This window comes from Hylobates moloch, unplaced genomic scaffold (genome assembly GCF_009828535.3).
Source record: "Hylobates moloch isolate HMO894 unplaced genomic scaffold, HMol_V3 SCAFFOLD_5, whole genome shotgun sequence".
NCBI classification, from domain to species: Eukaryota; Metazoa; Chordata; class Mammalia; order Primates; family Hylobatidae; genus Hylobates; species Hylobates moloch.
Genome location: NW_026652280.1, coordinates 37,709,639 through 37,722,818, shown reverse-complemented (window position 1 = coordinate 37,722,818; position 13,180 = coordinate 37,709,639). Strand labels below are relative to the sequence as shown.

The 13,180-nt window shown below is 34.7% G+C and overlaps 1 protein-coding gene across 2 annotated transcripts in view; it reads left to right on the top strand.

The window, feature by feature from the left end:
• The window catches only part of PIK3C3 (phosphatidylinositol 3-kinase catalytic subunit type 3), a 133,770-nt gene that overhangs the window by 13,397 nt on the left and 107,193 nt on the right, over positions 1-13,180 (top strand). For both annotated transcript variants that reach the window (XM_032152425.2, XM_032152426.2), the window contains exon 4: positions 687-816. In XM_032152425.2, coding sequence (XP_032008316.1) covers positions 687-816 — 130 coding nt within the window. The remainder of the gene's footprint in view (positions 1-686; positions 817-13,180) is intronic.

The following is a 13,180-nucleotide window of genomic DNA, read 5'->3' as shown; positions in this document are numbered from 1 at the left end:
AAAGAAAGGAGAAAAATCAATTTGTACAGCAGACAGACTAGTAATAGCTAACATTTATTGAATACTTACTGTATGCCAGTCACTGTTCTAAGTACTTTTTACTTGTACTGATTTATTTAATTTTTCCAGTTACCTTGTGGGGTACAAGTCCTTTTATCCTATTTTATAAAAGAGGAAACTGAGGTACAGAGAGGTTAAGTAGTTTACCCTAGGTTATGTGGGTAATAGCACAGCTGTGATTCAAGTACAGGCAGTTTGACTATATAGTCTACTATAATGTCATTTAAAGAAAACAGTTATGTAATTATTTAAATTTTGATTTTAGTCATTGTAAATGTGACATTCTTCAGTTGGTTAGGAATTTGATCTCTGTTATTCCTTAGATCTTCACTAAAGTGATGAAATGTGTGTGCTCATTTCTCATCCTTCTCCCCTTCCACTCTTTGTGTAGAATTCCCTGTCATAGTTCTGAGTGCTTGGAGGAGAAAAGAATGGCATGTGCAAAGCAGTGTGACATGGATTTTAGTTGCTTGATTAATTGCTTTACATTCCATTGGGGACTTAAAGCTTGGCAGTGGAGATATACATTTCCATGTGTAGAATTCTCTTTATTTTTAGGAATCTAAAATTTCCTGTAATGAACTGTATTAATTTACTTCTACCCTGAACATTTTCTTTTTCCCTAGCATGTTTCGCCAAGGGATGCATGACTTGAAAGTCTGGCCTAATGTAGAAGCAGATGGATCAGAACCCACAAAAACTCCTGGCAGAACAAGTAGCACTCTCTCAGAAGATCAGATGAGCCGCCTTGCCAAGGTAAAAAAAAGTCATTTGGAACAGGTGCAAAGCTCTGACTGATGTCTATTGTAGTATATATACCTTGACATTATGAACTTTTAAAAAAATCTAAATCTAACTTTTAAATAATTGTTTTATTGAGATATCATTCACATACCATAAAATTCACCCTTGTAAAGCATACAGTCTGATGGTTCAGTAAATTTACAGACTTGTGTAATCATCACCACTATATAATTTTAGAATATTTTCATCACCCCTAAAAGAAGCTGTGCGCCATTAACAGTCACTCCCATTTTCTCCTCCCTGCATTTAGTTCCAGGCAACTACTAATCTACTTACTATCTATATGGATTTGCCTATTCTGGAAATTTCATATAAATGGAATCATACAATATGTGACCTTATGTCTGGAAATCTGTCAGGTTTGAAAATGTGGAGCGTTGGTGATATTTTCAAGATGACCACCCACTTTTTCTCGTGACATAGCCTTGAAGTTGTAAGTGTAACATACTAAAGAAGCTTATGCCATTTGGAAGTGAAGATGACTCAGACAATTAACTAGTATAAAGTTTCTTTGTAAGCAGATGAAGTTATTACCTTTTTCTTTCAAAATTGTTTTAATCAAGTGTTTTCACTTAGAAATATAAAAACTAAATTCTATTCTGTGCATAAATTGCAATGCTGTCATTTATTTTGTGAACTTCCTTTCACAAAGCACTGTGTTAGATATTGTTTAGGGATCCTTTTACAGTTATCTGATTAGGACACTTTCTTACAGTTATAACACGTACTTTTTTTTTTGCAATCTTATTAGTAGGAGTGCCTCTAAAGTCTGGAGGAAGTTTTGATGCTAAGCTTTTAAAAGTTTGTTGCCTTTACCCACATATAGAAGAAATCTTGAAGAATAAGTACTTGGGTTGGCTAGGCTTCGTGCTTCAACATAGAATTTTTGTCAAGTTCATTTTGTCTTTTGTATTGCTCTTTTAAGGAAAAATGATGTCGTAGCAACCTGATAACTGTATTGACCAATATACTATTGTCTGCTTCTCCCATCCATAATTAAATAAAATTTAGTATTCATTTCTTCTGCTCATTCTGAGATTTTGTTTGCATTCTGACATGGGATATAGGAAAGGTCTCAAGCTTTTCATATGTCTACCTTTAAGACTTTATCTTAGTGGTGATCTTTCATTTGAGCTACTCTCTGTCCCTTTTACAAACCTTGAATAGTTAATATAAATTTTATTAGAATCAATTCGTTTATAGCCTGTGGGTCACTATAAATGAAAAAGGTTAAATTAAAAAAGAATAAAGAATAATATTTTAAAAAAGTTCTTAAATTGTCTTTTAAGAATAACCATTATTATTCATATTGTAGGTGAAATTCTAAGTCTGAGGGGGAATGGCCAGAGTCAAGAAATATAAAGCTTTATAGTTGCACAATGTAACTACATTGTTTCTCTGTTAAACACATTATTTAGGCTTCTGTTCACCTAAAAAATTAGGTTTCTAATTTTTTTCCCTAATTATTTTTGATGGAGGGTTTAAAAAATAATTTTTGTAACAACTATGACATTTTTCAGGCATCAGTGTATGGAGTATAATTGTAGGAATTAGTCCCAGTTGGACTTCTGGTTTTTTAATGTAGCACAACATTAATAGTATATATTTTTCATTTTAATCTTTTGAATTTTATACTAGAAAAAAGATGTGACTTAATTGTCACCTTTTTTATGATTGGAACAGTAACCCTTCATGCTTGTTCATATTTGTCTTTTAGTTATTTGTGCACATTAGCAACTCTAGAAATGATGACTAAGCATGTGCAGAGCTCAATGAGGTGTAGGAAAGAAGCCTTCTTAATGTTTTTGTTAATTGGTAACAATCATTATCCCCAGTCTAAATTCTTTAGAGAAGCCAAGTGGATCCTACTTTTTCAAGAGATAGTTTTTAAAATTTATGTGCTGTTTGTATTGTTCAGAATGGTTAGTAGTTTTCAGATAAGTTTTTATTGGTTTGTAAATCTTTAAAATGGGAATAAAAATTAATGAGACTGAGCAGCTTACAGTCCTCCTGATAGTAATTGGAGCCTAGCTCTTTTCCACATTCTTTCATCCCTAATATAATTGTACTTTTAACTTCTGAATGGAGTGGAGACATCTGAGCTTGCTGTGCTGTGACAGCTTGCATTACTATTAACTTATGTTCCCCAAAGACTAAACAGAAACCATCAAAATGAGTAATTACTTTTTTAAAGGGGAAAAATGCGTCCTGTTTGTAGCATTTTTAAGGAATTGCTCCCTCTTTGAAGGAAGATCTTTTTATTTCTTGGCGTATTGGGCTAACTCGATATTCCCCTCTTCTTGATATAGCAGTAGCTTGTGGTTTTTGAGGTTTCAGAACTGTTATATATCCCAGCTGCTATTGAAGAGAAATGTTTTAAAAATGATGTCTTAAGATTTGACAAAATTGGAAGGTTGGGCAATGGAAATGCATTATAGTGGGAAGAGCACTGTACTGTGAGTTAGAGTTTTGGACATTCTACTAACTTGGGGAAAATAATTTTTGAGTTTGCAAAATCAGGTGTTTAGGGTGGATGATTTTTGTGGTCTCATGTAGCCCTTTATATTTAATTGATTCTAAAAGTACTGATACAGGAAATAATTGGGATTATCTACCTGGGTTTCATAGTTATTATCTTAGTAGAGAATAAAATTGTGGTTATTAATTTGCAACTTTGAATGTATTGTTTGCAGGTCATTCCTTTTTTTCTGTAATATGTATGCCTAGGGTAAAGTGTTACATAGGGCTTGCCTAATGTGAATAATAGGGCTTTGCTCTTAATTTTGTTGTTTGATTAGTGCTTGCTTCTTAAATTTTTAGAGAGGCTTCCTGAAAAACAACTCTTTCCTCACCTAAAACATGGTCTTCCCTTATACTTGAGAAAATATATTTTGATACTTGTATGGTCTTAATTTACTCTCTTACTAAAGAGTAAGAGAGTAGGTAAATTAATTAAGTTAGTTGATTTACTAACTTACTAGAGAGACTATACTTCGGTACTTACATTCTTAAAATTATACTCTTAACTTAAAATTATTTTGACTGAATTTATTATTATTATACTTACATTCTTAAAATTATGCTTAGATACTTAATTTGTTCTTACAGTTGTGCCACAACAGTGCCTGCTGTCTTTCACTCTCTCTTTTTCTGATGACACATTTTAAAAAGTTGTTCAGTTAGATTGTCACTCTCTTTCTCAAAACATTTTGAAATTGTGTTGGGTATAATAAACTTTTAAACATGGGAAAGTATTTGTATGCCTCCTGCTTCCAGTTTCATACAGAAGGAACAGAGATTGTAGATGTAATGTCTGTATTTCTCACGCTACCATTTTAAGAAAAAAAATTAGTATTCAAATAGATGAGGGTTAAGTAGTTAGAACCAAATGGTTTATTTCTTGTTGCACTTTTATTTTCCATCCAGTGAATTTACTATGATTGTTTCTAATTTTTGAGAAGACAATTGGCTTAAGACTAAAAAGAATACATAAATCTTAATAATAGCAAAGCATTTTTACTATGCATGGTACCCATGAGCCTAAATAAGTAGCATAGTGACAGTTTTCAAACTTCAGTATAAGAAAGTTTACTCACTTATAGAACTACTTCAGTCTTGATTGTCTAGGGATAATGGACAAGAGGACTGTGAAATGAAGATTAACTATTTAATGGCCTGTGAAAAGACGGTGTTAGATAATTATTAAGCAACGAACTTCCTCTACAAGCCAGACTTAACCCTCTTCTGATTTATTGCTCACCTATTACAGTTGAATTCTAATTACAGTATGAATAGCTGAAGTTTGAAAGCCTGCTTTTCAAGTTTGACAGTTTTTAAAAGTCCAGTCCTTTCAGGATGAGTTTAGCAGAATTAACCTCTCTCATGATTTTACATGATTTTGTGAACATGCCTAGTTTTGCTTTAAGGAAAAATGAGAATGAAAAAAGGAAACAAAACCATTTTCCTTAATTCTTATTTTTTATAACTTGAATTTCTTAGGCTTCTAGTAGAGAACAGAAACAAATGAATATATTTAAATAAACTATCAGCCCCCAACCCCCTGCCCCATTTTCTTCTTTTTCCCATTTCTAAGTTTCCCTAATTAATTTTTAGTAATACAGTGTCTTTCCGTTTGAATTGATTTGTGAAAATAATAAAAGACCAGACTTCTGGAGCATTTATTAAACTTTCATTGTCCATGACCCAGGCTTTTGGTGGTTGTGGGCCTTACTTGAACAAATTTACCCATTGTTCCCATCTCTGTTTTTCAGCTTGTCATATTATAAGAGTTTTATGACTAGAATGCATATCCACCTGGGGTTTTGGATGTGACTACCAAGCTTTAGTGTTTGATTTATATTTGAAACCATGTCTTTAGACATGAAAGGTTAGTGCAAAAGCATGCTTCTCCACTGTCTCCTTTTCATTTGAGCAGCTCTGCTTGATGCCTTTGGAGTGTGCTTTAGTTTCTGTCAATTTGATTAAGAGGAGGCAAAGAGAAAGTAACGACTAGATGAAAAATGCTTTGTGGTCTGTGTGACACAGATAGGTATGGGAATGTTGTTGAGTAGAGTATAGAGGTGAACACTGTTGCAGGGAAGATGTGGTAAGATGTGGTGGTGTTTCAGGCTGAACCACAGAGTGCCTGTGTGGAGTCACTGTGGGTCCAGGGTCTAGATCTCAGGTTTAAATAGGAGCTGGCTTTTTTAAGTTCATTTAATTATTGTTTCTTGAGAATAGGTTCATGCCAACCACTTCAAAGTGTCATTTATAATCTGGAGCTGCAGTGTCTAATATGAGAGCCACAAGTCACATGTAGCAATTTAGATTTAGGTTAATTAAAATTAAATAACATTAAAAATTCAGTTGCTCTGTCACTTTAACCACATTTCAAATGCTCAGACACCTCTTGTGGCTAGAAGATATCTATTGGACAGAGCACATGTAGAACGTTTCCATTATTGCCAAAAGTTCTGCTGACAGCACTGATCTGGAGTGCCAATTTACAAATTTGCAGTGGGTGAGTACGTCTTTCTGGTAACCATATTACTTGTGCCTGCTATCTAGGACACTGTATTTCAAGATACTTTGGAAATTTAAGTAGTCTTCATGATATTGTTGATTTCTTAGTGAGCAGTGAAGGAGCTGGAAAGGTTTCTGAGATATTTTTCTCAGTTTTTGGAAATCCTTTAAGGACTTTTTTTTTTTTTTTTTTCTGAGACGGAGTCTCGCTCTGTCACCCAGGCTGGAGTGCAGTGGAGCGATCTCGGCTCACTGCAAGCTCTGCCTCCCAAGTTCATGCCGTTCTCCTGCCTCAGCCTCCCGAGTAGCTGGGACTTACAGGTGCCCGCCACCACGCCCGGCTAATTTTTTTGTATTTTCAGTAGAAACAGGGCTTCACTGTGTTAGCCAGGCTGGTCTTGAACTCCTGACCTTGTGATCCGCCTGCCTCAGCCTCCCAAGGTGCTGGGATTACAGGCGTGAGCCACCGCGCCCCGGCCAAAAGGACTTTCTTTATAGTATCCTTTTAACTTAAATTTAGTTGAATATGCTAGTCGTACTGCATCTTTTGAATAAACGTTGACAAATTATCACAATCACAAAATAATCCTTGAAAATCAAGATTAAGATAGCAAGGAATTTTCTGGTCACATAATTAATTTTCTAAAGTGGGATTGAAGTAGTTTGACCCACTATAATGTTTACCTTTGAAAGAAAGTATTTTGCATTAATCCATTGCATCAAATGGGTACTTGTCCTAGAGCATTGATTAGAGGAGCTCCCTGAGATTTTAGTTTTATGTACAAGTCCTGTTTCATCTTCACCATTGTCAAAGGCACACTTCTAAATGTTGAAGACCAAAAAGAAAAAAATTGTATTACTAAGTTCCTGGTGTCATTATTGTTAGTGTTATTACTAATAATAGTAACTACATTTATAATCACCTTGCATGTGTAAAGTGCTTTAATATCAACAAAACCTCTTAGCATAGATTGCGAACTAAAATAGAGAAGGGATTAAGATCATGGCTTTAGAGACCATTTTGTATTCAAATCCCAGCTGTGATCTTGACTAGCTATTTAACCTTTACTAAGTCATGAAATCCTCTTCTGTAAAGTAGGAATAGTAGTTATATCTGTTTTTGGAGATTATTGTGAAGACTAAGTGTAAATGATAAAATACTTAAAGGATTTAGCATACTGCTCAGCAAATACTGAGCACTAATAAATGTTAGCTGTTGTTATTACTTTTTTTACTTGCTTTTATTTGATTCCGACAAGTGTAGGTTTGGGACTTATACACTACATTGTTTTTAAATTCATGAAAAGATGAAAGTGTAGAGAAGTTAAGCTGTTTATTTATGGTTACGTATTTGGTAACTTGCAGAACCAGCACCTAAAACCACATCTTTAAATTCTTTATGGAAATCTCTTTCCAAAATAAGTATCAGTGACACATGCTTAAGATTTAAGGATTGAGAAGAATGTGTTTGCATGAAGAATGTATTGTTCTTATTTAGAAGATTAAAATTGAAAATAGGAGAAAAGGTAGATAGAATATGAAGCAGTGTCTACACTGCAGGTCCTCAAGTATGGCATAAAAGATGATGCCCATTAAGTCAGTAAACAGTGACCTCCCTATGGTAAGCACCCATTACATATCTGTGCTATGAAAGAATTGGAGTTATGAATGATATATGGCTTCTGTTGTTACCAATACATACTTTAAAAGCAATTAAAAAAACAGTAGATCTTAAGATTTATTTCATCATAGTCAGTGCAACCTCAAAGGACAAAGGCCTAGGAGGAAAGGAAACATTACTGAAAAAGGTGTATGTTGTTCAAAGAAACTATTAATAGGATAGGAACCTCAGTGTACAAACATATGAGAGAACCCCTTAGTAAGTATACAAGAGACGTACAACAGATGCTGCAAAATTGCAGAAACGTTTTAGAGCCATGAGAGGAAGTGGCTATATAGATAATATGTGTATTTTTTTTTTTGAGACACAGTCTCGCTCTGTCGCCCAGACTGGAGTGCAGTGGCGCAATCTCGGCTCACTGCAACCTCCGCCTCCTTGGTTCAAGCAATTCTCTGCCTCAGCCTCCTGAGTATCTGGGATTACATGTGCATGTCGCCACGCCCAGCTAATTTTTGTAATTTTAGTAGAGACAGGGTTTCACCATTTTGGCCAGGCAGGTCTCCAACTCCTGACCTCAAGTGATCCACCCGCCTCGGCCTCCCAAAGCGTTGGAATTAGAGGTGTGAGCCACCACGCCTGGGCCAGAAATGGCTATTTTCTTTGTGTGATTACAGAAAATGATGCAGCTAGAAAGTTAGTAATGATGGTAACGAAGTCTCATTCATTCAGCTCAGGCTTTTGTCAAATTATTGACTTGATCACAGGATTATTTTTCAGAAGTTTGAGGAAAAAAGGACACTGCTTCTCTAGGCCAATTTTTTGTTTGTTTTTGTTTTTGTTTGTTTGTTTGTTTGTTTGTTTGTTTTGGAGGCAGGGTCTCGCCTTTTTGCCCAGGCTGGAGTGCAGTGGCTCACTCGCAGCTCACTGCAGTCTCAGTCTCCCGGACTCAAGTGATCCTCCCACATCCTCTGGAGGAGCTGGAACTATAGGTGTGCACCACCATGTTTGAATAGTTTCTTTTATATAGAGATGATGTCTCACTGTGTTGCCCAGGCTGGTCTCAAACTCCTAGGCTCAAGCAATCCTCCTGCCTCAGCCTCCCAAACTGCTGGGATTACAGGCATAAGCCACCATGCTGGACCTCTAGGCTAATTTATAGCACTATAAAAGAAGTGATTAATGAAAAGGGAGTAACAGGAATTTTGGAAAAAACTAAAGACGTCACATTATACTGTGGGATTGCAATTATAATCAAGGAGTGGAATAATGGACCAAGTTAGGGATATGTCAGTTCTCACAAAGTTTGAGAAAGGCAAGATGTTCCATTGATTTGAGAACCTATAAAGGAAGATAACCCAAAAGGACCAGGGGGTTCTTTGGTTCTTTTGGTCCCATTCTCAAGGGGACAATTTGGCATGGACTTAAGAAGGTCTTGGATTGAAATTCGAAAGGAAAAATCCCTAAAGATAACAATATTTTTAAATATTTTTTCTTTCTTTTGAATGTACTAAAAGCACATTGAAGAAGTAAGTCTGTGTTAGACACTGAATTGATTTAGTTGAGTTATAATCTTCATCAAAGTGCCCTTCAGCCTGGGAGAGTTAACCAAATAATTTAGCTAAGTAGTAATTGAAAACCAAGATTGTTGAGAAGGGGTAGCAAAAAGGCACTCATTGATCTATTCAGTTTTCCTAGTCCTGGAAAGTTAACTGTCAGGGTTTTAACATTTACATGATGAATGAATATTGAAACTTGCCCCCCAAAAAGAAAAAATTGGTATTCTTTTGATCTTACCTTTTTTCCCTTTTAATTTTACATGTAGAAGAGTTACTAGCTAGGCATGTTGGTGTGCACCTATAGTTTCAGACATTCAGCTACATGGAAGGCTGAGGCAGGAGGATTGCTTGAGTCCAGGAGTTTGACACCAGGCTGAGTAACATAAGAGACCCCGTCTCTTTAAAAAAAAAAAAAAAAAAAAAAAAAGTTCACATAGCAGGCCTAAGGCTGCTGTGCTTATAAGGGCCTGCTTGCAAGTTTGGCCCTTGGATGATGTCTGAGAACTGAGCTTCTGAAACAATTCCTAACTGATACAGATGTTTCACTGTGTCTAGACTGTTTCCACATGTGATTTATGATGAGCACTTGCTTTCTTTCTGGAAGTCTAAAATTTTGGTAGTTGTAAGGCAGAGATTGCCTTTGTGACCAGCTCCCAATAAAATCCCTAAACTCTCATTTGGAAATGGGCTTTTTAGAGCTGCATTTTTCCTGCCAGAGACGTGAATATACTTGCATGTTATCTCTGAAAGATTAAGATCAGTAAATGTTTTGGATTTTAGAGATCTGATTTAAGAAGTGATTTTTATTATATACTGGACATCAGTTCTTGTTACAAATCCTATAATGGGTTATCAAATTGATGATTTATATGGATTTCTAAACGTGTACCCACGTAATGACATTTTGTAGTTAGATTCTGGGGAAATGAGAAACATGCAAGTATCCGGAGAGGAGGTGTTTTGAAAAAGTGAAGGCATTATGTTTTATTTTACACTTTTAAGATTAGTAGAACTATCAAAACTGATGAAAGATTTAAATAATAATGAGATACATTATAACTGGGGATGAAGACTGGCAGTCAAGGTTCCTGAGTTACCGCTCTCACTGATGGCAGCTAATTGAATAGCTAGCTATTTCTGTATTTCTGGGTATTTTTCATTGTTAAAATGTGGTCAGATCTCCATTATCTCTGCTAATTATAGGAATCATGCCATTATTATTATTATTATTATTATTATTATTATTATTATTATTAGCTATTCTGGAAAGGAAAATTAACCTCAGACTATTTTGTTTATAAATTATAACAAGCTGATTAAGTGTACTTCTCCTGGATTCTGAATACACTTCACCTTGAATAAATTATGTGAAATAATGTTCATGAATAAACTGACATTCTGGATCAAATTAGTTTAACAGAATAAATTGTTTAGAAGGACCTATTAGTGATCTTTTCCCCTTATTGTTACGTAATTTATTGTTTTCAGAATTTAACACTTAAGTTCCTAAAATTGCTTTCAATTAATTATATATGTTAGCACTTTTCTTGGGAAGTTGGTATTCTTTGTAAGAAATATCTATACTTGGTTAAGTCTTCACTTGGTTAGGTATATCACATAAAGAAAGTGCCCTTTCTCCATAGCTGAATCACTTAATGATTTAGGTTATAGCTAAAGTAGCTTGATAATCTTCAGTTTTCTATTTTCTAATCAACTGCCCTTAGTTATGATGTCAACAGTACATGCAGTGCAATATTAGACTAGGTATAGTAATTTAGGAGGGTGAATCTATCATCTCTAATGATGTAGCCATTACCCCTTGTAGGTAAATGAATATACAAAATATATACAGTGTTCTGTTAATATGTATGTATATTACATTTACTTTTTATCTACAATATAAAACAATTCACTTTGGGAGGCTGATGGGGGAGGATCACTTGTGCTCAGGAGTTCAAAGCCAGCCTGGGCAAAGTGATGAAACCTTGTCTCTATAAATAAAAAAACAAAAAACAACAATTGAGACTTGACCATTTGTAATTATGACTATAGTAAAAATGATTTCATTTTCTCAAAAACAGAACACCTTATTTATTTATTATGTCTGAAATAATGTACTTTAATCACTAGGAACAAAAGAAAACTTCTGTCTTTTAAATGTATGTGTTTTAGAGGAAGACAAATGGTATCCTAAAGAGTTGAAGAATACATTTCACTTTACAAATGAAAATATAGGATCCTAGGTATAACATTTGGGTTGGGCAGAAGAGTCTTACATTTTTTTCTTCCTCAAATGTTTTGTAAATTACAGTAATAAACAACAGAATTATGATAAATGCTGAAATTATTCAAGGCTATCAGATTTATCCAATGATGTCATTGATATCACCAAATATACCTGTTAGATATAGGTTTTTGTATAAATATCTGGTATAGCTTTTATAAACATAGCTTATTGCTTTGATTCTGTGTCACCATTGAATTGTGTTATAACAAGGGTTTGGGAATGTCTCGTAAATTAATTTTTAATGCTACATGGGTAGCATCTTTTTTATTAATCACTTTGGTTTGCTTACCGCTAAGACTGTCAAAACTTTTGGATTTGTCTGGAAACCAATGATAGCAAGTAGACTAGTTTTTGCCAGTGTATAATTGAGCCCTAAAACAGTATTGATTTATGTTCTGTAAATCTATTTTCTGTCTTTACAATTATAGTTTCTGCCAGAAAAATAGTAAGACACTTTTAAGACTAGATTTTTCTTCAAGAAGTTTAACTAAATGAAACTTTTATGAAGCAAATACTACTTTTCCTGAATAATAAGATTTACATGTACAGTTTGAAAGTAAAATTGAAGATTTGTGACCAAGACTTCATTAATCAGGAAAATAGAAGAAACTAGAAGAAACTTCTATGCTTGCCAAGAATTAAATACATAGGCATATGCAAACTCTCTAACATGCACACGTACACGATTCTTTTTCTAATCTTGGTAGTTCAAATAAATTATTTTGTACAATGCATTTTGTCTGAAGTTATAAATTACTGCATAGCTTGGCCGGGCCTGGTGGCTCACACCTGTAATCCCAGCACTTTGAGAGGCCGAGAAGGGTGGATCATTTGAGGTCAGGAGTTCGAGACCAGCCTGGCCAACATGGTGAAACCCCTTCTGTACTAAAAATACAAAAAAAGAAAAAAATAGCTAGGCATGGTGGTGCACGCCTGTAATCCCAGCTACTCGGGAGGCTGAGGCAGGAAAATAGGAAAATCTCTTGAGCCTGGGAGGTGGAGGTTGCGGTGAGCCGAGATCGCGCCACTGCACTTCAGTATGGGCAACAGAGTGAGACCCTGTCTCAAAAAAAAAAGAGGTACTGCATAGTTTATATTTGATTTGTGATGCTTATTGTCTTGTTTTTTTGAAGAATTACACTTTTTTAGTAATAGAATTCTAGTGCACCATGCGACTATATGAGCAGACAAATAATGATATTCTGTTCACGTATTTATTAATTTAGCTCAGTTCTATTTTAGACTCAGAGAGGCATTAGAGTGAAAAGAGTTAAGCTATGGCCTTTAACTTGAGGGAGTTTAGAGGAACGAGATGGGAGTTGACAAAATGCAACCCTGTATAATCATATAAAGGGTTACTGGAAAAACAGTCTCTTGTATATAGTAGTACCAGACATTATTAAACACCTATTGAAAAATGGTAACATCTTCTAATTTATATGGTTTTGTAGTTGGATCTAGTTGAAAGGCCCTTGGAAGAAAGTGAGAGAGCAATCATGTTTATACTTGGATTTTATTTCAGGTGGTTAAGTTAAATTAATGAGATAGGGCTTTATTATTAGAGCTTTTATTATGAAGTAAAATTGCTTTATTTAGCATTATCTTTATAAAGGCTAATCTTCAGTAGTTTTCCCAATGGAACTTTCTCCACAATTAATTGTTTCTTAAATTAGTTTAGCTTTTAAATGACTTTTATTTTTTCCTACTACAAAGATAATATACATCTTCTACAGTGGTAGAATATTGTTAAAGCACAAAGAAGACTATGAGAGTCACCCTAGTCTACCTACCACTCAAAGATAATCACTAGCACTTCGGTTTATATGCTTT